The sequence below is a fragment of the Penicillium cataractarum genome (genome assembly GCF_028827025.1).
Source record: "Penicillium cataractarum strain IBT 29864 chromosome Unknown utg000008l, whole genome shotgun sequence".
NCBI classification, from domain to species: domain Eukaryota; kingdom Fungi; phylum Ascomycota; class Eurotiomycetes; order Eurotiales; family Aspergillaceae; genus Penicillium; species Penicillium cataractarum.
In genome coordinates this window covers 512,105-537,756 of record NW_026622744.1, presented here as the reverse complement: position 1 = coordinate 537,756, position 25,652 = coordinate 512,105, and the positions used below count along the sequence as shown (strand labels likewise).

The following is a 25,652-nucleotide window of genomic DNA, read 5'->3' as shown; positions in this document are numbered from 1 at the left end:
AAGACATCCAGACAACGACGAAGGAGGGCAGGGCAACTATACAAGCGGAAAAGAGAAAGGAGAAAGAAACAAAGTGGGTATCGAGCACTGGGCCCCGTAAATAAAATGGTAGGGGCGAAAAGATTTCTGGTTTTGGTTCACGTGGTCGGAGCGTAGATTGCTGGGGATGTAGATCTGCGCTGAAAGAGGAGGGTAGGATGGAGGTTAAGAGAGGTTGGCGAGTTTTTCGCTGAAGGCGGGATTGATGGGGAGTTGGGATTCGGAGAGGAAGGTTATGAGCTTTTGACGGATTGACTCGGACTCTGCAGCGGCGGCGGTGGGTGTTTGTGGTTGAGTGTTGCGTGGTATAGCTGGGAGTGATCGGCGCTGAGAGAGTCCGAGAGCAGGATTGATGGGAAGCCGGGACTCGACGAGAGAAGAAACAGATCCAATGGGGACCCACTCATCAGAAGTTTGTGCCTCTTTCAGCACTGATGGGAGTGACCTACGTTTCGAGATGTGGGCAGGGTTTATTGGCAGGGCTGAACGTAGGAGGGAGCTCGTCGAGTGAGGATACTTTTCCGGTTCACTTTCGAAGCTGACATGTTTCCGAGTGGGTGAAGGTACATGTTCGTTAATGGGCAAAGGTTCCGAAGTCGACTGAACTGGAGGACTGGGCTTCGGATCATCATTCGTGTCTTGATCTTGAACAGCAACCGACGTGTTCTGACTGGTAGATGGCTCCAAGGGCGATAGCTCTTCCTCTGCGTTGGTGCCTGTTCCGTTTTCCATGTTGTTGGCCCAGAAGATTGGAACGGCATTTTGGACCTTCTGATCTGGAGTCGTTCCGGACTTTGAATCGTCGAGAGGGTACTGACTGCGATCACAATCCTGGGCAGTGCTGTTGGGATCATTATGGTTCAAAGTAGAAGCAGACGAGTGGCGAGGCGCAAAGTCGGCATCCCCAGTTGATTCTGCAAGAGTGATGGTTGATCGCTTTCCTTCATCATGATTATCTGCGAGCATAGACCGTGGTCGACTTTCAACCTGTGCTCTGGGCGCCTCCTGCTCGTAAGAGTCCTTCCAGCGATATTGGGGCTGTGGCTCTGCTGGGGGTAAAGGATAAAAACCGTTCCTCGTTGACATGACAGGTGTAGGCTCCATCTCGTGGGGGAGCATAATCCGACTGAGAGGTCGCGGTCGTCGTAAAAGCAGATCCGGTGGGAAGAAATGGAGAAGCTCTTTTGCTCCTAACCTGTGTCGGGGTATCGGGCTGAGACAAATGTCGACAAGACGTCGATAATACTCTGGTACGTCCACGTCGTATCCAAGGACCAGTGGACGGGGTTGTCGTTCGGGCTCATCCTCCCCCGTGGCCAGGGCCCACAGTGTCATGCCCAGCTGGTAGAGATCCGTCTTGACGCCAATGTACATGGAGATTCGCTGATTGCTCTCAATCTTTGCGGCAATCTCGGGGGGCTCCCAGCCAACCGGACAGCCCCTACGGTTGATATCGATGATATGCGCATCATCATCTGCATCTACTACGATGTTCGACAAGGTAAAGTCACCTTGGACGTAGCCTGATTCGTGGATCTCACAGAGACCCTGAACGATCTGTTTGGCCCATCGCTCTCGTCTGGCAAACGAGATCTGCCCACGCTGCTCATACAGCATGTCCACAAGTGCACCTTGCTCTGCATAGCTGATCAGCAGGCCTTTGACCACTTCTTGCTGGTCATCAACCACGATGCCCTCCACTCGAATCACGTTCGGGGCGCCGTTGAGAGCATGGAGGGCATTGATTTCATAGAGAAATTCATCCACCGTGTCAGGGCCCGGGATTTCTTTCTTGATATATGGGTGTCCACCCAGTTGAACCTTGTACACGAATCCAGAAAGATGAGAGTCAAAGTGCAAGAGGCGCTCAGGTACTCGTCGAGCGCCTCTTAGATGGCGAATACTGGCTATTGGCGGATAAGGTATCGTCTCGTTCACATCCTCCGTAACATGGACATGCAGACGGCCGTCGAGAGTCTCCACCTTGAGATTCGTCACCGTGTCGTAGAATTGAATCTCGGCAAGCGATTCCCGAATCGACTCGTATATCCGGGCACACTTGTCCCGCTGGTATCGCAATTCCTCCAAATCTCGCTCCAGAGAGTCGGGCGGGGCGCCGCGGTAATCCATCGAGATGGTCACTCGGCGCCATTTTGTGGGTGTTTCGGCATAGGTGACGAAGAATTTCTCCCGGCCTGAGTTGTCCCGGAAGTGCATACTCAGATTCAGGATCCATCGCTGCTCCAGCTCCATCTCGAGATCTTCCTGCAAGGGTGCCGATGCCGGCACTGGCGCCTGCGTCTCCGTTTCCGTCTCTGGTTCTAGGTCGGTCTCGATCTCCGAGGGGGTGATTGTCACGTCCGGGTACGAAGGATTCTCCCAGTCGGCGTGGAGATCACTTTCATCGTTCGTTTCGGCGGCGTCGTCGACCGTGGTTGAGGGTGTCGGGCCGAGCCACTGAACCTCTGGTGCGGAGAGTCGTGGGGCCACGGCTGGCGGTGGAGAACGGGTTCTGGTTCTTTGGATGCTCAACTGTTGGCGGTCGGCGGACTGGGCACGGCGGTGCTCAGGCTCGAGGGGGGCTAGACGATCTCGACGTTCGGAAATCTGGCGTTTGAAGGTGGTTGATCGGGGGAGACCGACGCCGACTTTGCGAGAGAGACGGCGGGTCAAGTTATCCTGCTTGGCGCGGGGGAAGTTGTCGGCAGAGGAGGCGCGGTGGTTGAGGTGGCCGTGGGAGTGGTGGTTGTGGGGGGATAAAGAAGATTGTCTCCTATCGGCCCTCTCGGGCGAAGCGTCTCGATCATCGCGGCCCAGCCATCGTCGCAGGCCCAGACGATGCCACATACTCTGCTTTTGTTGAGGCCCCTTTTCGTCCAAAGGGAAACCCAGCCGCGTCGGGCTATAGGAGTTATTGGCAAGCGAGATGGCCATTCGGCACGCTCAGTCGTGCAAGGAACGACTCGAACACGCCGGCCGGAAGGCCGATGGCCATAAGAATCGAGCCGATTTTGATCGGGCTCCTAGTTGGCGGGGGTTAAGGAGGAGAAAAAGAGGCAGAAGAGAAGGAAGAAAAAAGTTCGTTTGTACCTGCACTGGCCACACACTACGAGGGTTGTGTTGGTTGGCGTAGATTTTCCCTGGTCTCCCGGTCGTTCTCTAACTGAATGGTTCCCCCTTTTTTCTTGCTGGTCACTTGGAAATATCTCTTCCAAGAATCTCAGAGAGCTTCCGTGTAGGTCCGGGTCAAGATTCAATCTGGCGTGTCACACAACGTCGGGTTGCAATGGGCGCGGAGGCTGGGAGGCTGGTCCGTGACAAGACCAGGGAAAAAGGCGGTGCACAGAAAAAAAATAATAAGAAGAATAGAAGCTAGATGTCGGTGTAATCGACTTTGACCTTAGATAATTTTGATCTCGTTCATCCCAAATCTCCCAAGGTCAAGTCTTCGCCAGGAGAAAAAGTACCGAGAAAAAAAACCGTTGCTGGACGTGATGCGCTAATCCACTGCAAGGCTTCAATGTCTCACAGACGAGGAGGAAATCAATTATAGCGAATAAACACCGCAGCAAGATAACAAAAAAAAGGACTCTGCAGGGGATCAATCAGATCCTGCTGGCAACAACAGGAGGGAAATCAAGGGAGAAGCGAGAAAAAAAAAGCGCCAGGATATGATTCATCGCGCACAGATAAAATTGGGAAAGGAAGCGTTGCGGCCTGACAGCGTATGCCTGATTGGAAGGGACTCTACGAGGGGGATTGGCGAACGTTCTATAAATTCCATCTTGTCTAGGGCCCAGTACGATCGAGAACTTGCCCAACTCAGGATTGGCATCGGTGGAATTATCAGTGGCCCTGCATGGCGGTTATTTCGTTGGGCTCGAGAGTTGATCGACTTTTGTATACTCCGTCCACTCCACTGGCTCCACGGTTTAGTGGCCTAGGCCTGCCCCCTGTTCATGTGAATCTCGTCCGCGTTTATTTATTGACCGAATGAAAGGGAGAGAAAAGCAAAAAGCAAAAATAGAACCAAATAATATAGGCTGTGACTCACAAGTGGCTGATAGTTAACTAGTTAACTGGAGAAAATATCTACAATAGCGCTTCCTCTCAATATGGAGGAGCATGAGATCGCTCTTCATGCTCTGATCAGGTAGACCGTAAGTCAGTAGTAGCATCATGTAATGCAAACAAGGGTTTTAAATCCCATCTCTCAATAGATCCATGATGTTAACGAAGTCTTGGACCAAAAACGTACAAGAAGCAGAAGAATGCAGTGTGGAGAGTTCAAACACACGCAATATCTCGGTCTCCTCCATATAGACAGTAGAGATCGATACCTTCCTTATATCCTTCTTGCACTCTTTAAATCTATCTGAATGTTGCTGTACTCGGTCAATCTCTTCTTAGAAATCATTTACAGGGTCAGGTGGTCATCGCAGCACGCTACAACTTCAGACCGGCTACCTCGCCTAGAGAGAGTATACAATGCCAGAAAACGAAGACAATGTTAGATCACCCAACCAGGATCATCCACCAATCGTCTTTCTATTCAATTCAAAGAGTGGAGTGCGGGTTCCTTTTCTTTTCGGTGGGCTCCATACATAAGGGAAAAGCAAGAAACGTCTAACCACTAACAACTCCAATCCATGCATTCCGTGTCGGCAACGACACTGAAAAGACGCCATGTACAATGTACATCCCAAAGTCCACGTAACTATACAGGGTCAAATCACAAAAAAAAGATCGCAAGGCACGGGCATATATGTATACCACAGGCTTCTAGGCCCGGACATAACAAGAAAATCAGATCACATTTCATTCGTCATCCTCGCCGTCTCGCTCGCCCTTCTGGTTCGCGGGCTTGGCGAGGGCCTTCTGCCAGATGGTGCGGGCACCCTCGTGGTTCAGGTCGGCGAAGAGAATGTCGAAGACTTCAGAGTACCAGCTGACCGGGTGGCCTTCGATGCCCTTCTTGATGTTCTATTGGGTAGTGTTAGCGCTGATCGGCGGAGAAAAAGATCATAAAGCAAGACAAAGGAACTTACCTCGGGTAGCTCAAGCCAGTCAGAGAGGTTGTCAGCTGGGAAGATGACCTTGGTTGCGCCAGCCCGACGAGCAGCAACGGTCTTCTCCCGTAGACCACCAATACGCAGAACCTTACCGGTAACCGTCAATTCACCAGTCATGGCGATGGTGGGGTCGAGAGGGTGGTTCAGTGCCAAGGAAAGCAGTGAGCTGGCCATGGTGATACCAGCAGAGGGCCCTATTGAGGCGGTGTTAGCAATTGAACAACGGGAGGAGTCGTCATCAGGGGATGACGTTGAAAACATACCATCCTTTGGAACAGCGCCCTCAGGGCAGTGCAGGTGGATCTTGGCCTTCTCAAAGAAGAGGTTCTCAGAGAATTCGCGAGCCATGACGGACTTGGCGAACGAGTAGGCAATGTGCGACGATTCCTTCATGACGTTTTGCAGATTACCGGTGATCTCCAGACCGGGCCGAGAGGAGTACTTCAAAGCGTTCTCCAGAATACATTCGACATACAGCGCGGCTCCGCCCATGCTAGTCCAAGCCAGACCCATGGTGACACCAGGTGGGAACTTCTCGTACAGACGGTCAGCGGTGAAGACTGGGGGTCCAACGTAATCCTTCAAGGTCTCCTTGCCAATGCTGAGGTGGACACTCTCGGGAACCTTGAGGGCAAGACGAGGGGTCTCCGTGGTCGACTTCTCGGGCTCCAGTGGGGTCTCGGCAGGATCCGCAGACTCGTGCTCCTTGGCTTCTTCTTGAGCAGCCTTGCCCTCATCGGTCAAAGCAGCCTCTTCGGGCAGAGTCTCCTCGCCCAGGTCCTGAACGATCTTGAAGGCTGCCTTCCGGTACACCTTCTCAATCTGCTTCTTCAGGTTACGGACACCGCTCTCGCGGCAGTACGACTTGATCAACTCTTCAATGGCGTCCTGCTCGAGAGTTACGTCCACATCCTTCAACCCGGTCAACTCCCGAGCCGCTGGGGCCAGGTATCGCTGAGCAATTGCCATCTTCTCGTCCGCTACGTAACCGGAGAGCTCAATCAGCTCCATACGGTCCAGCAGAGGTCGAGGAATAGTGTCGGTGACGTTGGCGGTGCAAACAAAGAGGACCTTGGACAAGTCCACAGGAACATCCATGTAGTGGTCTAGGAACGAGGAGTTTTGCTCGGGATCAAGCAGCTCCAGCAGAGCGGAAGAAGGATCACCCTGGTGGCCTCGGCCAATCTTGTCGATCTCGTCAATCAAGATCAAAGGGTTCTCCGTCTGGCACTTCTTAAGAGCCTGAATGATGCGTCCGGGAAGAGCACCAACATAGGTTCGTCGGTGACCCTTGATCTCCGCAACGTCGGTCAAACCACCCACGGAGAAACGGTAGTATTGTCTGTTCAGAGCACGAGCGACTGACTTGCCAATACTGGTCTTACCCACACCGGGAGGGCCAACAAGGCAGATAATCTTACCCTCGACTGTGCCGCGCAGCTTGCCAACAGCAATAAACTCAAGAATACGATCCTTGACATCTTTGAGACCGTAGTGATCCTCATCCAGAACGCTGACCGCATTCTTAATGCCGAAGTTCTCCACACTCTTCTGGCCCCACGGAATCTGGGTCAACCAGTCCAGGTAGTTCCGGGTGACATTGAATTCTGAGGCGGCAGGTTCCAAGTGAGCTAGCTTGTTGATCTCTTCTTCAAAGACTTTCTTGACAGCCTCGGGCATAGCTAGATTCTCAGCCTTCTCCTTGAACTTCTCCACAAGCTTATCTTTACCGTCAGACTCAATACCAAGCTCTCGCTTGATACCCTTCATCTGCTCCATGAGCCAGTATTCACGCTGGCGCTTTTGGATCTTGGCCTCCACATCCTTGGTAATCTTGGACTGGAGCTGTGCATTCATCAACTCTTTCTTCAAAACAACAAGGGCCTTGGGAAGACGCTCTTCAATGTTCATAGTCTCGAGCACCTCCTGCATCTCATGCAGCTCACCGGCAGAGACTGCGGCAGCAAAATCGGCAAGCTTAGCGGGTTCATCGCTGAGGTTTCCGGGGAACTGATCCGTGTAGAAGGCGGAGATCTGATCACGGAACAAGGGGTTCAGGGTGGCGATCTCCTTGCACACGTTCACAATCTCACTCGTCACGGCACGAATGATTCCGTTCTTCTTATCATATGGTTCCTCTGCCAGATTCTCCACGTTGACCAAGCTGACAGGATATTTCCGTAGGAAGGAAGTGGGTTCATAGTGGTCCTTGGGAGCACTTTCGGGCGTTGTTTCTTCAAAGCTGGCAACCACGTCGCCCCGCTTCTCTGTAGTCTTTTCCTCCGTCGCAGTAGCATCTTTCTTCGGTTCGGCGGGTGGAAGTAGTGAGGAGATCTTGATACGTCGGTGAGGGTATAGGACAGCGGTCACACCGCTAGCCTCGCCGCGAAGAGGGTAAGCCGCAGTGATCTGAGCAAAGACACCGGTATCGTAGACATCTTCCAAATTCTCAATCACATCGCCATCGGCGTTGTCATCCTTGAAAAGGAACGCGCCAACATAGGGCTGACCCCTCTTCATCATATCCTGGATCGCATCGGCAACATTGGGGTCCCGGATAGTGATAGCTTTGTAGAATCCGGGGAAGAGGGGACGCTTGGCAATTGGAATGGCCATGACCTGAGGGTATACATCCGGAACAGCTGGCTTTTGTAGTGCCTTATCTCCGGATCCCTTCTTCCCCTTCTTGCTACCATCATCGTTGCCGCCGCTACCACCGCTGCTGGCCGAGCTTGGCTTGGAGTCGGCTGAGCCACCGGTTGGCGGGATAGGGGATGGCGTCTGGTTCGAGTCACCCTTCCCATCCGCTGCATTGGCATCTTTCTTTGATTCCTCCTCTAAGCTCCGTTGCTCTTTATCTCCGGAGGACCGATCCTTTCTCCGCGTGGTGCCTGTCTGGTCCACGGTCTTTCCCGAGTCGAAAGCTTTCCTTCGAGACTCAGGAGCTCGGTCTACCTCCTTGTCATTTCGCTGTGATTCTTCCTCCTCCTTCTGTTCTTGGTCGTCTTTCTGGTCCTCTGGTGGGGGTTTCTCTTTCCGATGGATAGAGCTCGATGTGAACGTGCGGGGGGCTGATGGAAGAGAGCGGGCGAGTCTGGCCGATGTCAATGCTGATCGAAAGGTCGCATTGTTCCTCGGCGAAATCAGGAACGGCCGACGAAGTAGAGGGCGAGGTGTTTGGTGGAGCGCAGCTCTCCAGGGGAGGGTCTGCCCGCGGAGCATGCTACTGGATCAAGTCGCGTGATTCGGGGGAGGTTGGGGTAGGCTCGAGTACGGTAGGGAATCGGGTATTAAACAGAGCCTAATAAAACCCGTGTAACAGCTCCGGGAGAGATGAAGTCGTGAGAATAATGGAAGAGAGATGGGGAGTGTAAGGAAACGCAAGTTCCGGCCTCGGAACACCGCTCTGTAAGCAGCTCCATCTTTCATCATCCCAGTACGGGCCGACTATTCTTCCGAGGAACCCTTCCACCGAGCCGCCTGGAAGCTTCTTCAGCGAACATGAGAAGCCGACTGGTTTACAGGGTATCGGGTTTGCGATTTTTTAGACCTTACCCGGGTTTCTGCTCGTCTTTCACTCCTTTTTATTCCCTTTTTCCTACTCTCATCGCTTGATCCCAATTCTGTCGACAATCAGCCAACCACCACTCGGCGATTACAACCCATGAACCCATCCGCAGCATTCCCGAAGGCCGCGGGCCTCCCCGTGCGCCTGCTGCGGGCACCGTCGACATGCTCGACACAAGCCGGACAACATGTCTGTTCTGCGAATCAGAACCGAGGATATCATGCGACAGCCACCGAGTCTCCTGCAAGACGATTGCGAGAGGGTGTTTATAAGAAGAAATCGTTCATGGCACCCTCGGTTAGAGTAGGTGACCCTTTTCGGACAACTATGGGCTGCTATATTGCGCCGTATTACAATTGATTGACCATATTTATAGATTTTCCACACTACATCCCCCCTCTCGGCGATTCCCGATCCCTATAAAGTCCTCGGCGTGGACAAAGGTGCCTCCGCCAGTGACATCAAGAAGGCATACTACGGCATGGCCAAGAAATACCACCCGGACACGAACAAAGATGCCAATGCCAAGGAAAAATTTAACGAAGCGCAATCTGCCTATGAACTGTTATCCGATGCGAAGAAGCGCGAGAACTACGATCGATTTGGCTCCGCAGCCTTCGACCAGAATGGTGGATTCGACCCTAATGCCGGCGGTAACCCCTTCGCTGGGGCTGGTGGATTCGGTGGATTCGGTGGCGGTGGATTTGGAGGCGGCCCATTCGGTGGAGGCTTTGCGCAAGATATCAATTTTGAGGATCTCTTCGGTGCTTTTGCCGGAGGTGCTCGCCGCGGTGCGCGTGGGCGGCGCAATCCCTTCCAAGAGCAAATTCTGGTCGGTGAGGATATCGAAGTACAGAACAACATCTCATTCATGGAGGCCGCCAAGGGAACGTCCAAAGAGATCAAAACCACTCCTCTGACCCAGTGCGGAACCTGCAAGGGCGATGGGCTGAAGTCTGGCGCGAAGCGATCCCAGTGCAAACAATGCAATGGCTCCGGAACCCGTGTTCACTTCATGCAGGGTGGTTTCCAGGTTGCTGCGACTTGCGACGCCTGTGGAGGCATTGGTATGATCGTTCCCCGTGGGTCTGAGTGTGGCGGATGTCATGGAAACGGTGTCGTTCGGGAGAGCAAGACGATCAAGGTGGATATCCCTGCTGGTGTCGAGGATGGTATGCGGATGCGAGTCAGCGGGGAGGGTGATGCGCCACCTACTGGAACGTCCGCTGCCGCCGGTGCTCGGACTCAACGGGGTGATCTCTATGTCACTATTCGGGTTGCTCCCGACTCTCGCTTCAGCCGCAACGGATCCGATATCCTTTACACCGCCACCCTCCCGCTTACCACCGCTCTTCTTGGTGGTGAGGTGACGATTCCCACCCTCGATAACGAAGTTAAGGTCAAGGTGGCCACTGGTACCGGCACTGGTGATCGAATCACCTTGTCCGGCATGGGTATGAAGAAGCTTGGTGGCCGGGGCGGCCGCTTCAGTCCCACGGGCGACCTAAAGGTTGAATTCAAGGTTGCCATGCCGAAGTACCTGACCGGCAACCAGCGGACTATCTTGGAGGTCCTTGCGGATGAGATGAACGACAAGACGGCTCGACGGACTATGAATTTCACCAAGGAGAGGTAAGTTGTTGTTCAGTTGCAAACTGCTTTGTACGTTTCTTGATGTATGCTGACCTCGCATTTCTCCAGCCCTCCATCATCTTCCGAATCCACCGGCAGCGAGCACAAGAACGAAGGATTCCTCAAATCTGTCTGGCAAAAACTGACGGAAAAGAACTGTGATTCTTCGAAGCCCGAGGCCAAGGATGCCAAGGATAGCAAGGATGCTGGCAAGACCGATGCCAGCAAGGACGACTCGAAGAAGTCGAGCTAAAAAAAAAAAAAGAAGAGCCATGTAAATCTCTGTGTATTTGTATACTATCTTGGGCTTGTATTTATTCCGTGTCCTTTCTTTTCATCTGTTCTATTTATTCACCATGTCATAGCGCCGGCGAGATCGGATGGCCTGGTTTCTGCCATTTTGGGGGGCGGGGCAGTCCACTTTGTATTACTATTGTCACTGAAGCTCTCTACTGTTTCCAAATTAAGATTATAGAGTTTATTCTTCTGCCTGCAATATATACCCGAGTAGATAGCTATACATAAGCCAGGACCGAGCCCCTGGAACTATATAATATGCAAAGGCTAAACTGGCGCGTGGTTGGTTGGCGCCCGTCTAGGCCATCACAACAGCCCGTCACTTTGCTGGAGATCACATCCCACCTGTCACCTTCCTCAACTCAACCTTCTCCCGTAAGCATCTCCTTTCCCCCGCCATTTACCTCTCTTCTTGCTCGCCATTCAATTCCATCCCGACTTTCTTCCCATCTGCTGGTGAAATACTTCGGACCGACGTCATTGACCGACCAGTGATCACCGTTAGGCCCCGACCTCCCGCCCTCCCTTTACCCCACAGCACTCGACTCCGTTCCCCTCAGGAGCACGGTCGAACTCGCGTTTTGCGCCCTCGCCAGCTCTTCGCTCTTTAAATTATCGCTAGTTTATGGGAGCGCCTTGCTCCTCATAACCAGCCGACCATGGTTCAGTCACCCATGCTTTCCTGCCCGTTGAAGCAGACCAACGAGATCGATTGGATCCAGCCCCTCAAGGATTACATCCGGCAGACCTATGGCGAGGACCCCGAGCGTTATGGCCAAGAATGCGCGACACTCAACCGGCTTCGACAGGATATGAGAGGCGCTGGCAAGGATAGTGCTACTGGACGTGACCTGCTCTATCGATACTACGGCCAGCTGGAGCTGTTGGACCTCCGCTTCCCCGTCGATGAGAACCACATCAAGATCTCCTTTACCTGGTATGCCCCCGTTACGCGTCGCATAAGTATTTTGGATCGACTGTTGACCCCCTCTTTCACTCTAGGTACGATGCATTCACTCATAAGCCGACCTCCCAATACTCCTTAGCCTACGAGAAAGCTTCCATCATCTTCAATATCTCGGCCGTCCTCTCCTGTCATGCCGCAAACCAAAACCGGGCGGAAGATCTCGGTGTCAAGACCGCGTACCACTCCTTCCAGGCATCCGCGGGGATGTTCACATACATCAACGAGAACTTCTTGCATGCGCCCTCGACCGATCTAAACCGAGATACCGTCAAGACCTTGATTCACATTACTCTTGCTCAAGCTCAAGAGGTGTTTTTAGAGAAGCAAATACAGGATAAGAAGAAGCCTGGATTCCTCGCGAAACTGGCTGGCCAGGCCGCCTACCTCTATACTCAAGCCGCGGAGACAATGCAAGACTTTGTGACCAAGAACGTCTTCGACAAAGTATGGTCAATCATGGTGCAGGCCAAGGCCGCACATCTGGGATCCACCGCATCCTACTTCCAGGCGATTGCGGACAGTGAAGGCAATTCGCATGGTATAGCCGTTGCTCGACTGCAGATGGCAGAGAAGCAAGCTACTACTGCACTCACCTGGGCCAAGTCCTTCCCCTCCTCGGCTTCTGCGACCTCAAATTTGCCGGTGGAGGCCGGAGCCAACTTGGTAGAACTTGTGAAGCACAACCTTGCAAATGTACAAGAGATGCTGGTTACGATCACCAAGGACAATGACTTTATTTATCACCAACCCGTTCCTAACGAAGCTGGCTTGTCTGCAGTTCCTAAACTGGCTGCAGCCAAGGCAATCCCTGTCAGCGAGCTGTATCAGGGACAAGATATCCAACGTATCATCGGACCGGATATTTTCCAGAAACTAATTCCCATCTCTGTCACGGAAACCGCCAGTCTCTACGATGAGGAGAAAGCCAAGTTGATTCGCGCTGAGACCGAGAAAGTTGATACCGCCGATGGCGAGATGGCAGCCAGTTTGGATTATTTGAAGCTTCCAGGCAGTCTCAACATTCTGAAGGGTGGCATGGACCAAGAAATGACCGTGGATGAAGAGTTCCGCCGTTGGTGCTCAGAACTCGCAGGCCACAAGCCGTTCCACAAGGCTCTCGACGAGCTCCAGGACCGTAAGGCAGATGTACAGACGCAATTGGATCATTGCTCTAAACAGTTAGACTTGGAGGAGAGCGTGTGCGAGAAGATGCGCTCAAAGTACGGGGCGGACTGGAGCCAGCAGCCCAGCAGCCGCTTGAACACAACTCTCCGTGGAGATGTTCGCACATACCGAGATACCATCAGCGAGGCCAGTGCTAGTGATACTCAATTGTCGGCCACGTTCCGACAATATGAAGCAGATTTCGATCAGATGCGGTCGGCAGGAGAAACGGACGAGGCTGATGTGCTCTTCCAGAAAGCAATGATCAAAGCTGGATCTAAGCATAACAAGGGAAAGAACGGTGTTAGTAGCCCGGCGGAAGGCAGTCTTTTGGATGATGTCTACGATGAGGGCAGTGCATCTGTCGCGGAACAGATCGCAAAGGTAGAGGGGATTTTGAATAAGCTGAGCCTCGTCAAGCAAGATCGGGCGACGACTTTGAAAGACCTGAAGGAGAAGGTATGCAATCACACACTCTCCCTTTATCGACTACTGTTTACCAGTTTTTAGGTCCGCAACGACGACATTTCAAACGTCCTTATATTGAACAAGAAGTCTATCGCTGGCCAAGAGAACCAACTATTCGAGACTGAGCTTGAAAAGTTCCGGCCGCATCAAACCCGCATCATGCAAGCGAACCACAGACAGTCTTCGTTGATGAAGGAACTCACGAAAATATACGCAGCCTTGCTTCAAGATAAGCGAGTCCAGTCTGAACAGTCCAAATACGAGTCCATCTCGAAACAGAGAAACTCCGTTATGGCTCGCTATAAGAAGGTCTATGAAGCATTCAATGGCCTCTCATCTGGTATCCTGCAAGCTCGTACATTCTACGCGGACATGACCGAGAACGTGGAAAGTCTACGGAAAAATGTCGAGACATTTATCAGCAATCGCCGGTCCGAGGGTGCACAGCTTTTGAGTCAGATCGAGCGTGACAAGGCTAGCGGCGTCTCGGAGCAGGAGGATCGTGAACGGGAGAAGCTCCGCCTGTTGATGGAGCGTCTCTCTACGGAACCCAAAGCAGCATCAACCTCCCCGTCGACCGGTTCTGCTGTGGCCCCTCCCTCCAAAGTCAAATCACCGCCACCTCCTGTCCAAACCCCATCTTATTCGATGACGGGGCCATCGCCGCAGATGTCACCTCGTTACCCTCCTAGCATGCCAGGTGCACCGCAACAGGCTGTCCCTCTTTCACACTCGCCAGCACCTTACGGACAATACAACGGTGGCAACCCTGGATATGTACCTGGGCAGCCTTTCCAACAGGGTGCTGCTGCTCCGCTCTCCGAGGGGTACAACCCCATGGCATACCCATACCAAACGCCTGTTTCCCCGCCCCCAAACCAGCAATTCTTCTCTCAGACGCCTACTCCGTACAGCGGCTATCCAAGTGCTAGTCCGGCACCCACCGCTGCTGCCGTGACCCCGAACTATATGACTCCTCAGGGATACATTCCCCCTCCACCTCCCCCACGCCCGCAACAAACCAACTACCCGCCCTCGGCTGGCGGAGCGTACCCCTCTGGACCCGGTGGATATGCGCAGACCAGGCCTTACGCACACTACAAGGCCCCGTCTCAGTCTCAACCTCAACAGCCGCCCAATGCCAGTGACCCCTGGGCTGGCCTAAACGCATGGAAATGAGCATGAAGTATGTGAATGAACATATGTCTACCAAAGATGTGGACAAAATCGTGGTAGGGCATGTTTCTCGGCGTTTCTTTTTTCTCTTTTACCTTTTGTGATGAGGGCTTGGTATTACCCTTGGGTCCGAATTAGTGTGTCTTGGCTTTTTGAGAATATCTTCTACATCGTCCGCTTTTTTGGGCCTAACTTTTTGCGCATTAAGGATGTGTGTGATTGTTTTCTCTCTTTATAGAGAGCTCATACTGTTATGTAAATGATTAATGCGAATAAATAGTAGCACTTGCGTCTTTAAAGCAAAGCCGTCACCTAGAGGATACTTCTCGATTGCTCCGAGCTAATCCGTAGAGTCACCATGATATGATTTTGGGACTATTATTGGCTACTGTCACTTAGATAGCTACAACCTTGGAGACGAGGTCGCTTGTCCCTCTCAAGTGGGCACAATGAGCGACGCAAACAAAGGTCTTCTTCGAATAAGCTGTACATGCAGATAGACACTATTCTTATAGACAAAGGGATCTCTTTCTGGGAACAAAGGCTTCCAAAAATTCCTAGCGAAAAAAATAATACAAAGCCACATCCTGAGGTATAAAATGAGGGAAATTCCCGTTACAACTAATCTCAATCACCAAGCCTCCTTGAGCAATCGTCACATCCATACTACCTAACATCACAATCTCCCCAACTACATTACACTAATCTAGGGGAGCATTCCAAGTATGTCCCAATCCAACACTCCAGGTTTCTATGCAGGCCCCATCGAATTCTTCTGGGTCCACCAAGCCTTCCTCCTCGCAGGCCTAAAAGCTCTCTCCAGCGCCACCCTCCGAGCAGACTTAAGCAACGCGCTCACAGGCACAAAACTACTAACTCACGTAGAGAAACTATCTGCAGGGATGGAGCACTTGAGAACTCTCGCTGGGGAGCTCCCTATCGGTCAGATTCGGGTTACGTATGATATGCTCGAAACAAAACTGATGGATGTTGATCGGGTGATTCAATCGGTACGAGACGGTCTGGGAGATTTGGTTGATCCTGTATTGCCCAATTCGTATCTTGCTGATAGATTTGATGAGGCGTTTAGCATTCTGGAGGGGATTTGGTTGGTTGAGGGTCAGAGGGGGGATTTGGGGCTTGGGCCTGTTAGGTGGATGGGGTATCAGGGGAGGATGTGGGATCGGGAGATTGTCGAGTCGCTGGGGCCGGCATATAAGTAACTGTGGTTGTAGCGTGGATTTGAAGTTCTCCTATTTTATGGGCCTATAGCTGAAACCATAGTCATGACAAGATGAGAATAAGTTAAGATCAGATGAATGGATATTTGGAACGAAGGAACAGTATCGACAGTAGGAGCTACCATACTTGTAGTCACCTTAGGTCTAGTCAAGATTAAATGTTCACCGCTACCCATCCAAATGAAGATCCCAAGGAATCTCAACCCCCAGTTCTACCTCGCTTACCCCCTTGGACACTAATTTGAACAATAAATGCTTAAGCAAGCCGTCGAGACCAAGAGTCCCAGGCCCCCCTTTCAATGCAACCATCTTAACAGCTCCTTCCATATGATGTTTCAGCATCATTATATCATGCACAAATAACTGACCCTGTTAGCAACCAAACACTACCTTCAACTTTAGGGTAGACTTTACCTCATCATAAGCCAGCATTATCGCTTTTGCAACTGTAGAGTCACTGAAACGGGGCGCCTCATTTGAGATTGCATCGCGCAGTATTCTCAAGCACGTGCCTTTATAATGAAACGCTCTTTGGGTATAGGCTGACTGCTGCTGTGACTGCGTATAGATCGCGGATAGGTGGCGAGATGATAGAAGAAATATTATATCTAGAAGACTTGCATCGGCGCGTGCGAGGGGTACCCATGTTCTCGTCATGCGTTCAGTAAACTCAAGGGTCGGCTCATTACAACGCGTAAGAGGGATGATAACAGTCACATCTATAGAGATATCAGTGATGAGTTATTGCGCGCCGACAAGTATATACATACAGTGGTCAAAGAGCATTTCTTCATTGGGCTTTAGCGGTATTGCAAAGCTCATGAAGGGATCCTTCCGATCAGCAGACAGAATGCTGATAAGCTGGGGGTTTGGACACTCTTTCGGGAATCCCTGCTCGACGCATTCCTCAGCTTGGCCGCTTTGCTTCCCGAATATTTTCTGGGCTTGGTATTGTATTGTTCGGAGGCGTCTTGCCTTGGCGTGTGCCGAGCGAGCAGCATGGGATTGGGCAAGTTTCCGTTGCTTTGTAGCTAACCTAGCAGCATCCTCGGGACTATTGGATGATACCATGATAAACTGTACTCTTGGTGGGCCCATAATGCCGTAAAGTATAGTTTCTTGGAGGTTTGGCGCGAATGATGTTATTAACAATAGCTGGCTGATTCGAATAGAAGACAGCGTGGGCGGACAGAAGGATGGTGGCTACTTGGGGATGTGCTAGAGCTAGGGGGCTTGACTGATGCGAAACCCTTTGAAATTTTCTGACAAAACTTGGTTATTACCAGCGAAGTCATAATAGCCTTAGACTCCTGCTTAACTCCGATGCGTGAGCCATACGGCAGCAAATCAGGGCCACTTAAATGATGCCAAGACTTGCGCCTTCCCGAGAGGGTTAAGCCTCAGATCTAAACAACAACGGGGGAGCATATCAGACCTCAGCCCCTCCTATAAATTTGCTTGAAGATCAAGAATGGAACTTGAAAATCAACTCGGGAATTTTACCATTGCCCTTGAGCTAATCATCTGTTGAGAAGTAATTACTAATCCCTCGCTAACCGCGCAAAGCTGGGCTATTAAACAAGACAGGAATTAGGGCCTTAAATCCGGCCGCATTTAGGGCTCGTTCAAAACCCGAATATCCACCACTCATAAAGCCAGCCGCGATCAGCAAGAGCTTTTAACAGTCATGGGTGATTAGTAATGTTAAACTATTATCTTTTGAGTAGCTATTTGTGGCACAATAGCCGCGCTAAATTAGGACATACCCTTTTTATCAATTTATGCTTAAGAACCCGTACCAACAGCCAAGACCTGCTCCTACCTCTTTCGAGATCTTCAGCGGAACTTGAGGATAAGTTTTGGTACCACTGCCTTCAAGAAAATAGCAATAATGGCCGGAGTTAGGAAAGGCGTCGGATCTGTAACCAGGGCCAGCTATCACATATAAAACCGATCATGGCATGACGCTCTCGGAGAAATCTAAGCAGATTCAAAAAATCCTTTACGAGTTCTCTTACTATGGCTGGGACAGTGGTTATTACAGGTGCCAACGGCTCTCTAGGACTAGGCTTCGTTGAGGCTCTTCTATCGCGGTATCCTGAGCATACGCTCATTGCTACTGTTCGGAATGCCTCACCAGAGAAGGATCCAAACACTGCAGAGCTTGTGAGGATTATCTCCAAGTACCCAAATTCTAAGGTCAACGTGGAAGTTCTCGACCTCGGTCAGCTTGCTAGTGTGCGCACCTTCGTGCAGAAACTATCTGGCCTGGTTCATTCGAAGAAAACACCGCGCATCTCAGCGATAGTTTGCAATGCTGCTACATTATCGCTAGAAGCAGGGCAGAAATTCACGTCTGATGGATACGAAGCAACCTTCCAAGTCTGTCACTTATCGCACTATCTCTTGATCTTGATGCTGCTTGAAAGCATGGACCCGGCATCAGGGCGTATCGTGATGCTGGGCTCAATTACCCATTATCCCGATAAGCCAAACCCAGTATCTTCACTTGGTCCGCGTTTCCCAGAGAATCTGGGAGAGCTTGTTAAGCCGATACCTGATCCACCATTGCTCGTCCACGATAGAGGTTTCCAAAGATATAGAACCGCAAAGCTCGCAAATGTGACCTTTGCTCTCGATCTCAACGAAAGGCTGAAGAGAGTATGTACTACTCTACACCGACGCAGGGATTCATTGGCTGACTCTATCTAGGATCCCAGACTTTCGAATGTGACTGTGACAGCCATGGATCCTGGTGGACTTCCGGCCTCGAGATCTCAAGCAGAACAGAAGAAATCCACGAAACGTATCATGGCAACCATCAATTTTTTCATGCCGGTTCTCAAGCATGTCACCACGGCGTTCCGAACAACCGAGGACGCTGGCCGGGAACTTGCTGCGGTTAGCGCTGATCCCAGCTTCCATGGCAAGAGGGGCTATTTTGTCGGTCAGAAAGAAGACGCTCCAGCGGCAGTTAGCAACGATGTCGACATGCAGGAAAGGCTTTGGGCGGCGTGCTGGAGATGGTCTGGGATGAAGCCGGAGGAAACGGCACTACAAGATTATTCTCGTGGGCTGCCATGAGTCAATGTTCGCATTTCTGACATGAAAGTGGGAAGGACAGTAATCTTCGCCCATTGAGGACTGATCATGCCTGGATGGTACAATTGTTAGCTGTAGATTATCTATCTAGATCCTTTAAACACATATATTCCTCTGAATCCATAATATCCCGTCTCATCGTGGTTTCACCGACCCGGAGCAAGATGATGTATACATGGGATACCACATTCCGAAATGCTCTGTTGTTATTGCAAATCACTGGTCGCTGGATCTTGATGATGATGTGTTTGAGAATGCCAACTCATTTAGTCCGGAGCGGTGGATCCATAACGCCAATTTACCACTAAGCGCCTTTGGGTTTGGGCGGAGAGTTTGTGTAGGCAAGTACCTTACTATGAACTCTCTTAACATCATTATTGCTAGGTTGCTGTGGGCGTATGACATTATACCCGAGAAAAGTGGTAATGGAATTGAGCCACTGGATCCGTTTAGGATGAAGCAAACTGGCCTGGTGTCGAGACCAATGCCATTCCGCGCGCTATTCCAAGTAAGGTCACCTGGCCGTGAGTTGTTGATACGAAGTATAGGACTGAGTTCCCTGGAAGCAACCGATGAGATTATGGATCGTATCCATGCCAGCATCGCTGGTGCCAAAGTTGTTTAGCAGCTGAGCCTGAATTACTGTATTAGAGGTGGCCGGGTTCGATAATGGGGTCGCTATATGCAAGTGCTTTAAGAGTAGATACCATTCGCGAGCCCATGGTGAAAAGGATTGAAAAGTGTATTTCAGTTTGGGTTAATTTGATTGCAAGTATCTCGCATAGGCAACTCCTACCCAAAAGACAAAGAATACTAACAAGGAACCAAGGGAAGAGAATTCAAAACAGAAGAAAAGAAAAAACATTTCTATGTGCAGTTGCCCTAACAAACTTTTGCTCGTAATCGAATCATGACAAGAAAGACAGGTCCAATCGGCTAGACCTGAATGTAAATCCGAGTCAACCCCCAAACGATTTCGCCAACGAGGGGGGTATTATGAGGAATATCGTCAACAACTTAAACATGAATGCGAGGAAACTTGAGAAGTCCGATAGTAGAAGAGTCGAAGAATGTCGGGGAAATTCACCGATATCGATTCTTCATACAGATCAGAAGAGAAGACAATCTTTACCATCGGCCACCTCCGCCACGACCACGGCCAGCACCACGGCCAGCGCCACGGCCAGCACCACGGCCAGCACCACGGCCAGCACCACGGGAAGAGAAACCACCACGACCGGGGCCACCGCCACGACCAGGACGGGGACCACCCCGGCCAGTCATACCGCCAGGGTTACGGCGCTTGTCGATGCGACCAGCACCGGAAGCACCGGGCGTCTTGGGGGCACCGAGGCCGCGACGACCCTGAGCTTGGGCCTTGGATCGGAGATCTTGGCCGATAGCAGCAGCATCGTCCTCATCGTCCACATCCATATCGTCACCGCCGCGCTTCTTGGCCTGACCCATCTTGACCTTGCCCTTCTGGCCTCGGCGGACAGCATCGGGGCCACTGACAGCAGCAAGGTAGGCATTGATGCCGCTACCACCCTCGGCAGTACCGCTCATTTCAGCGTCCGCAGTCTGGTCATCGCCAAGGAGAAGACGACCATCGGCGTCGAATTTGGCAGCATGCTTCTTCTTGGAGCCGGGGCCGGTGTTCAGGAAGCGCAAGCTGGGCTTGGTAGTGGAGATGTTGGCCAAGGCATCGGGAGCGAGCAGATCCAGCGGGTTATCTTCGGGAGACATCTCGCGGATGTACTGGTTACCCTGAGCAGACTTCTTCTTACCACCAGCACCGCGGCCCTTGATGCGAGCCTGTCCTTCGGTATCAACGTCAATAACGCTGGCGTCATCATCGTCATCGTCAGAGTCGGAGAAGTCAGAGCCGTACACAGCCTTGTCAAAGGCGTTGCTAGACTGCTGGCCCTGAGCCTTGTCGTCATCCTCCTCTTCATCGTCCTCGGCAGCACCCTCCTTCTTCTTGCGCTTGTTACGCTCACGCTGCTTGCGAATGTTCACGACAAGCTTGCGGTCCTCCTCGCCAACGAGGTTCTCCATGAGGGGAGCACCGAAGCGGCGAACCAGACGGTCAATGATACCCTTCACCTTGCTGCGCAGACGACCCTTGTGCTCCTTGTTCCAAGCCATGAGGTTGGGGACAAGGGCAGACAAGCGGGGGCGCAAGGCATCATCGGGAAGAATGACAACGGCGACCTTGACGAATCCAAGGACAGACCGGACAATCTCGCGGTTGTTGCTAGTGAGGAAGAGCTCGACAGTCTGAACAAGATCCGAGAGAATCTCAGAACGCAGGTCCTTGTAGAACTCGAAGAAGAGACGTGACAAGGCAGTGACTGACGCAGCGACCATGTGAGGCGATGAACCAGCCAGACCGGCGGAAACCATAGTGAAGAACTCCTCGATAGTGGCTGGGGCATCGGGCGAGTCATCGGGCATGTGAGGCACCAGGGAGTTGCGGATCACGGTGCCAGCTGGGTTGCGCTCAGAATCGATGGTGCGGCGAGCAAGATGAATCAGCAGGTCAAACGCAGCAGTACGGGCCTTCTCATTGCTCTCCTTGCAGCCGAGGACAACCTCTGACAGAATTGAGGGAATGAAATGCAGGTCGGATGTGGGCAGGTTCGTGACCAGCTCGTCGATAGCAAGCATACGGTCTCGGCGACCAGACGCAGGGGTCTTGTCAGAAGTAGCAAGCATAAGAGCCTGCAGCTCACCGCTGCGCTCCTCCAAAGCGGCACGGCCGGTCTCGGTGGAGGCAAGGCGAGGGATCAGCTTGTAAGCCTTCTTGATGAGCTGCTGGTCGGGGTTGGGGGAGGAGCTGTTGAGAATTGCCGCAGCCATAGCGAACAATCCGCTGAAGCTGGAGCGAGGCAGGTAGATAGACATGGCAATAACCAGGTCGATCAAGGTGTGAGAAGTGGGCGGCATCTTGTCAGATGAGGCTTGCTTGGCGGGCGCATTCTGCTCCTCAATCAGAGAGGACTCAAGCATCGTGGTAACACGAGTGAAGGTCTCGTTGAGCTCCTGTTATTTGAAGTGGTCAGTATGGTTCATGATTGGACGCTATATTCACTAGGTGCAGAATTCGACTAACCTTCTCGGGAGTGATGCTCAGATAGGCATTAATGCACTGCAGGATATAGCCACGGTGGTGAGGGAGGGTCTGACTGTAGACGTTGAACAGCACGGCCAGCAAGTTGCTGGCAAAGCCAGCCAGATGGGCAATGTTCTTCGTGGCAGCCACCTTGGTGATACGTCGCTGCAAGATCAAGTCATCCTCATCCTTCTCCACAGACAGAATGGCCTGGTTTGACTCGACGAGGTTCTGGAGGGCCCGGCAAATCTCGACGCGCAGCTCAGTCTGCTTGTAAAGGACATTGGACAAAAGCTCCGCGAAAGTCTGGTCGAAAGCCTCTGTAAGATCAAGTGGCAGCTCACAGTATCCGGGAAGAATGCCCCAGGTCTGCTGAACCAGGGTCTCGAAGATCTTCGTCTCCACAGGCTTCTCGGCGGACTTGTAGTCCATCATCTTCTGGTAAAGGGCCTCGCTAAGAGGCACCATTTCCGAGCGGAAGTGGGCCAGGTTGGTGTTGGTGACGTTATCACGGAGGATAGGCAGCATCCAAACACGACCGGGTTGGCCGTTCTTCTGTTGGATAATGTTAAGCGGAAGGAGCTCGAGAACAGCCTCGGGGCCCATAGCCTCAATGGCGCTGCCGAGAACGCTGTCAGCCTCCTTCTTGCCGTGGAAGGCCTCGTTGCTGCGTAGCTCGCCGATAGTGGTGACAATATCAACGAGGAAGGGGCTTGAGCGCCACTTGAAGCAGTCAAACATGGCGGAGCAAACGTTGAACACCTCTTGCCAAGCAGCCTGGTACTTCACAGAGAGGAGGTCAGCAGCCAATCGGGCGAGCTTCTCCAGAGTCTTCTCATCATAGACGGAAGCATCCAAGATAACATTTTCAGGGATGCAGTTGTGTAGGAATGAGATCAAGCACTCGGAAGCCGAGACGCGAATGTTGTGCGAAGGGGAGGCCAAGAATCCAGAAATGAGCTGGAACAGGTCGGGGAGCTTCTCAAAGGTATCCTCGGGGTTGATCTGAGCAGAAACATCGTAGCCACGAGACAGGACAGCGATCCAAGGAGGAAGAAGCTGAGAGTCGTTCTGTGCAGGCTTGAGCTCGGAGATAGCGTCCAACAGACGAGGAAGCTTGGAAGACGAGAACTCGTCGGCCATGCCTTCGAAAATGACCTCGAAGACCTCGAACGCACCCATGGTAATGTATTCGTTGGTGGAGCGGGAGGCGTTCATGAGCAGTTCGCAGAGAGCCTCGATCTTCTTGCTAGGCCAGCCGCCCGATGCGGTAGCAATGGTCTTGACAAGCTGCAGGGAGTGAATGATGAGGGGCTCGTGGCTGTCGCGGTTAGCGTCGTGTCGGCCCTTCTTTTGCTTGGAAGCGGCCTGGATGCTATCACCAAGAGTCTTCATGGCAGACTCAGCGCACATATCTGCGGCCGGGTGGTCGAGCGAGGGACTCGGGGGAGGCGTCTTGAGAACCTTGATGAGCGCTTCCTGTGCGCGCTTCCGAACCTTGGGTCGGTGGTCGACCGAAAGGCTCAGTAGGCCGGCCGTCGCACGGCGGGGGCCAATCTGAGTGTGAGGCAGATTCCAAGCAGCAGCATCTTGGGCAATGAGGAGCGACTCAAGGCAGCCAATTGATGGGCGCAGAAGGGGGGCTTCGACTTCGGGGAGAGAGAGGGCCGGCGCGAGGCTGGTGAGGATTTGGGAGAATTTTGAGCGAAGAATCGGAGCGGGCACGTAGCTGGTGGTGATATCGAGCAGGTAGACGACGGAGGTCGCTAGATCCTTGTTGACGATGCCCTGCTCGGCGGACAGGGACTGGGAGAGGAGCGCAAGAAGCGCAGCAAAGTATGCGGTCGCAGAAAAGTCGGCCTTTTGATCGCGAAGAGTATCCTCCACTGCAGATAGCACCACGGCAGTCTACAGTTGTATTGGTTAGCGGTCTGCCTGATGGCTTCGGTGCGATCGATACGAGGGGAGGAAAAACACATACATGGTGCTGGTTCTGCAGCTTGGGAGACTTGATCTTCTCAAGCTTCTCCGCCAGAGTCGCCATGGTGGTTGTTGACGACGAGGAGGAGAAAGACTAGAAAAGCGTGCGGGGAGGCTGTTCTGGCGGTGATGGAGAAAACTCGTGAGAAAAAAAAGGTACGGCGGGATCTTGGCGGGTTATCGATAAGCATCTACGGACCACCGCCTTTGATCTACAAACTGTTCATTCTCTACTTTAGCGTAATTTGGACAAGGGAATTATACGACATGGACCGTCAAATCGTGATTGTTACTATTGAACATGAGGAATTGAAAAAGAAAAAAAAAAGTGTATCCCATTTGGGATATGTTGGCGATCGTCACGCCCTTGTTCAGCGTCCCACCATCTTCCAAGTAGCCAATTGTATTTATGCGCAATCGACAATGCGACGAACATCATGCGCATCGAGTTCGAGTTCTGATGCCTTATACCCGACTTGAAAATGTATTCCCCCTCTACAGCCATCCGCAAGCCGGCGTGCGCAAAACTCATGATGCCTTGAAATTTTTTCAAAGCCGATAAGAAAGCAGGCTCTGACAAGGCAACCCCCAATCTTATCATCCGCATCTGAACCAAAAGGTCAGATCAAGCACTGGGGTTTGTATTCACCCCCAAAGCGAAATCATCTCGTAGAAGAATACCCGATCGTTCCAAATTATGCGGGAATTAGGTCGAGGCCGTCGGAACGGCGAGTTGGAGGATGGCACACCGCAAACATGCAACAGCTGCCTTAGAACAAAATCTCGCCGCTATGCTCAGGCTCAAATCCAAGTGCCTGGAGCTCAGCGTGTCGCTTCTTATCTCCGAGCTTGCGCTTGCTGTCTTCCTTCTTCTTCAATTCGAAAACCTCCTCAAATGGCGCCTTCGTGACGGAAGTGGGGATATCGTCCTCGCGGTCAAGATCCTACACAATTGTAGATTAGCATGCAAATTCAAAGCGATGCACTGGCTATCCCACGTGCGAATGCCAAGCGGTTATTCCACATACCACTTCGCCCAGAAGGAGGACGTTCTCGCCACGCACGAGGAAGATTCCACGCGGGACATCGGCGTAAAGGTTTCCAGCGTAGATTCGCTCAACCGTATCCTGAAGAACAAGGTTTGCTAAAAAGTTTGCGCCGACGGAAAGGGCTTATGGTAAGCCAATGCTTCTTTATGAGGCCTTTGCGATGTTCGTACCGAATTGGTCCCAGCTTCGCAATACACCGATCAATTTCCTGCCGTCGCGGAGGACCAGAACAAGTTTCTCTGTACGACGAAAACACGTCCGGGATTAGCATGAGGTTCTTCCTAAGCTAATACCCCGTCTAAACCAACGTACTATCTGTCAAATCCAACAGTTGTGCGGCGGTCGTGAACATCTGGGGGGTAGTTGTGGGGGACCGGACTGGGTCGTCGGGGCTGAGGGGCCAAGCGCATTCTGCTGTGGTTGCCTCTGTTGTTGCTGTTGCGATTGTGGCTGCTGTTGCTGGGTGTTGCCAGCGGCTTCGTTTAGAGATAGCCGCTCCATGTCGGCGGTTTGTGGAAGGTGGGGGTGGTGGGAAAACGGGTGAGGCGAGCGCGCGTACGATCAAGGGTTCGGAGCAAGGTGCTAATTTCAGATTTGGCTCACGAAGACCACGTTCTCATTCTGGTTGAAGCTGCGTACGTCGTATTCGAGAGAGCAGTCAAGTCTGCGACAGCCAGAGCGAGTTCTCCGAGCCGGAGATGGACATCAAGGGCGGTGAGTTTGTCTTGTTTGCTTGGACGCGAGCACTAGGCCTGGATTCTAACTATCACCAGCACACAGTC

General features: G+C 52.1%; 8 protein-coding genes across 8 annotated transcripts; 4 read left to right on the top strand and 4 right to left on the bottom strand.

Moving 5' to 3' along the window:
- Positions 1-204: 204 nt before the first annotated feature.
- Positions 205-2,973, bottom strand: N7496_009308 (uncharacterized protein; the record flags this gene model as incomplete). Its single annotated transcript, XM_056702222.1, has 1 exon — positions 205-2,973. One exon carries the CDS (start codon positions 2,971-2,973, stop codon positions 205-207), a length of 2,769 nt encoding a protein of 922 aa, XP_056551222.1.
- Positions 2,974-4,857: 1,884 nt separating this feature from the next.
- N7496_009307 (endopeptidase La) lies at positions 4,858-8,333 on the bottom strand (the record flags this gene model as incomplete). Its single annotated transcript, XM_056702221.1, has 3 exons — positions 4,858-5,022; positions 5,088-5,305; positions 5,375-8,333. 3 exons carry the CDS (start codon positions 8,331-8,333, stop codon positions 4,858-4,860), a joined length of 3,342 nt encoding a protein of 1,113 aa, XP_056551221.1.
- A 442-nt stretch (positions 8,334-8,775) lies between these two features.
- On the top strand, positions 8,776-10,564 carry N7496_009306 (putative mitochondrial DnaJ chaperone (Mdj1); the record flags this gene model as incomplete). Its single annotated transcript, XM_056702220.1, has 3 exons — positions 8,776-8,982; positions 9,056-10,311; positions 10,381-10,564. The coding sequence occupies 3 exons, from the start codon at positions 8,776-8,778 to the stop codon at positions 10,562-10,564; spliced, it is 1,647 nt and encodes a 548-aa protein (XP_056551220.1).
- A 703-nt stretch (positions 10,565-11,267) lies between these two features.
- Positions 11,268-14,386, top strand: bro1 (putative signal transduction protein BroA; the record flags this gene model as incomplete). The annotated part of the gene is made up of 3 exons (XM_056702219.1): positions 11,268-11,545; positions 11,611-13,198; positions 13,250-14,386. The coding sequence occupies 3 exons, from the start codon at positions 11,268-11,270 to the stop codon at positions 14,384-14,386; spliced, it is 3,003 nt and encodes a 1,000-aa protein (XP_056551219.1).
- A 722-nt stretch (positions 14,387-15,108) lies between these two features.
- On the top strand, positions 15,109-15,606 carry N7496_009304 (uncharacterized protein; the record flags this gene model as incomplete). Its single annotated transcript, XM_056702218.1, has 1 exon — positions 15,109-15,606. The coding sequence occupies one exon, from the start codon at positions 15,109-15,111 to the stop codon at positions 15,604-15,606; it is 498 nt and encodes a 165-aa protein (XP_056551218.1).
- A 2,037-nt stretch (positions 15,607-17,643) lies between these two features.
- Positions 17,644-18,708, top strand: N7496_009303 (short chain dehydrogenase/reductase SDR; the record flags this gene model as incomplete). Its single annotated transcript, XM_056702217.1, has 2 exons — positions 17,644-18,285; positions 18,337-18,708. 2 exons carry the CDS (start codon positions 17,644-17,646, stop codon positions 18,706-18,708), a joined length of 1,014 nt encoding a protein of 337 aa, XP_056551217.1.
- A 1,146-nt stretch (positions 18,709-19,854) lies between these two features.
- N7496_009302 (mRNA-binding protein RRP12) lies at positions 19,855-23,885 on the bottom strand (the record flags this gene model as incomplete). Its single annotated transcript, XM_056702216.1, has 3 exons — positions 19,855-21,771; positions 21,842-23,749; positions 23,823-23,885. 3 exons carry the CDS (start codon positions 23,883-23,885, stop codon positions 19,855-19,857), a joined length of 3,888 nt encoding a protein of 1,295 aa, XP_056551216.1.
- Positions 23,886-24,591: 706 nt separating this feature from the next.
- Positions 24,592-25,222, bottom strand: N7496_009301 (U6 snRNA-associated Sm-like protein LSm1; the record flags this gene model as incomplete). Its single annotated transcript, XM_056702215.1, has 4 exons — positions 24,592-24,765; positions 24,850-24,965; positions 25,041-25,109; positions 25,183-25,222. 4 exons carry the CDS (start codon positions 25,220-25,222, stop codon positions 24,592-24,594), a joined length of 399 nt encoding a protein of 132 aa, XP_056551215.1.
- Positions 25,223-25,652: the final 430 nt, after the last annotated feature.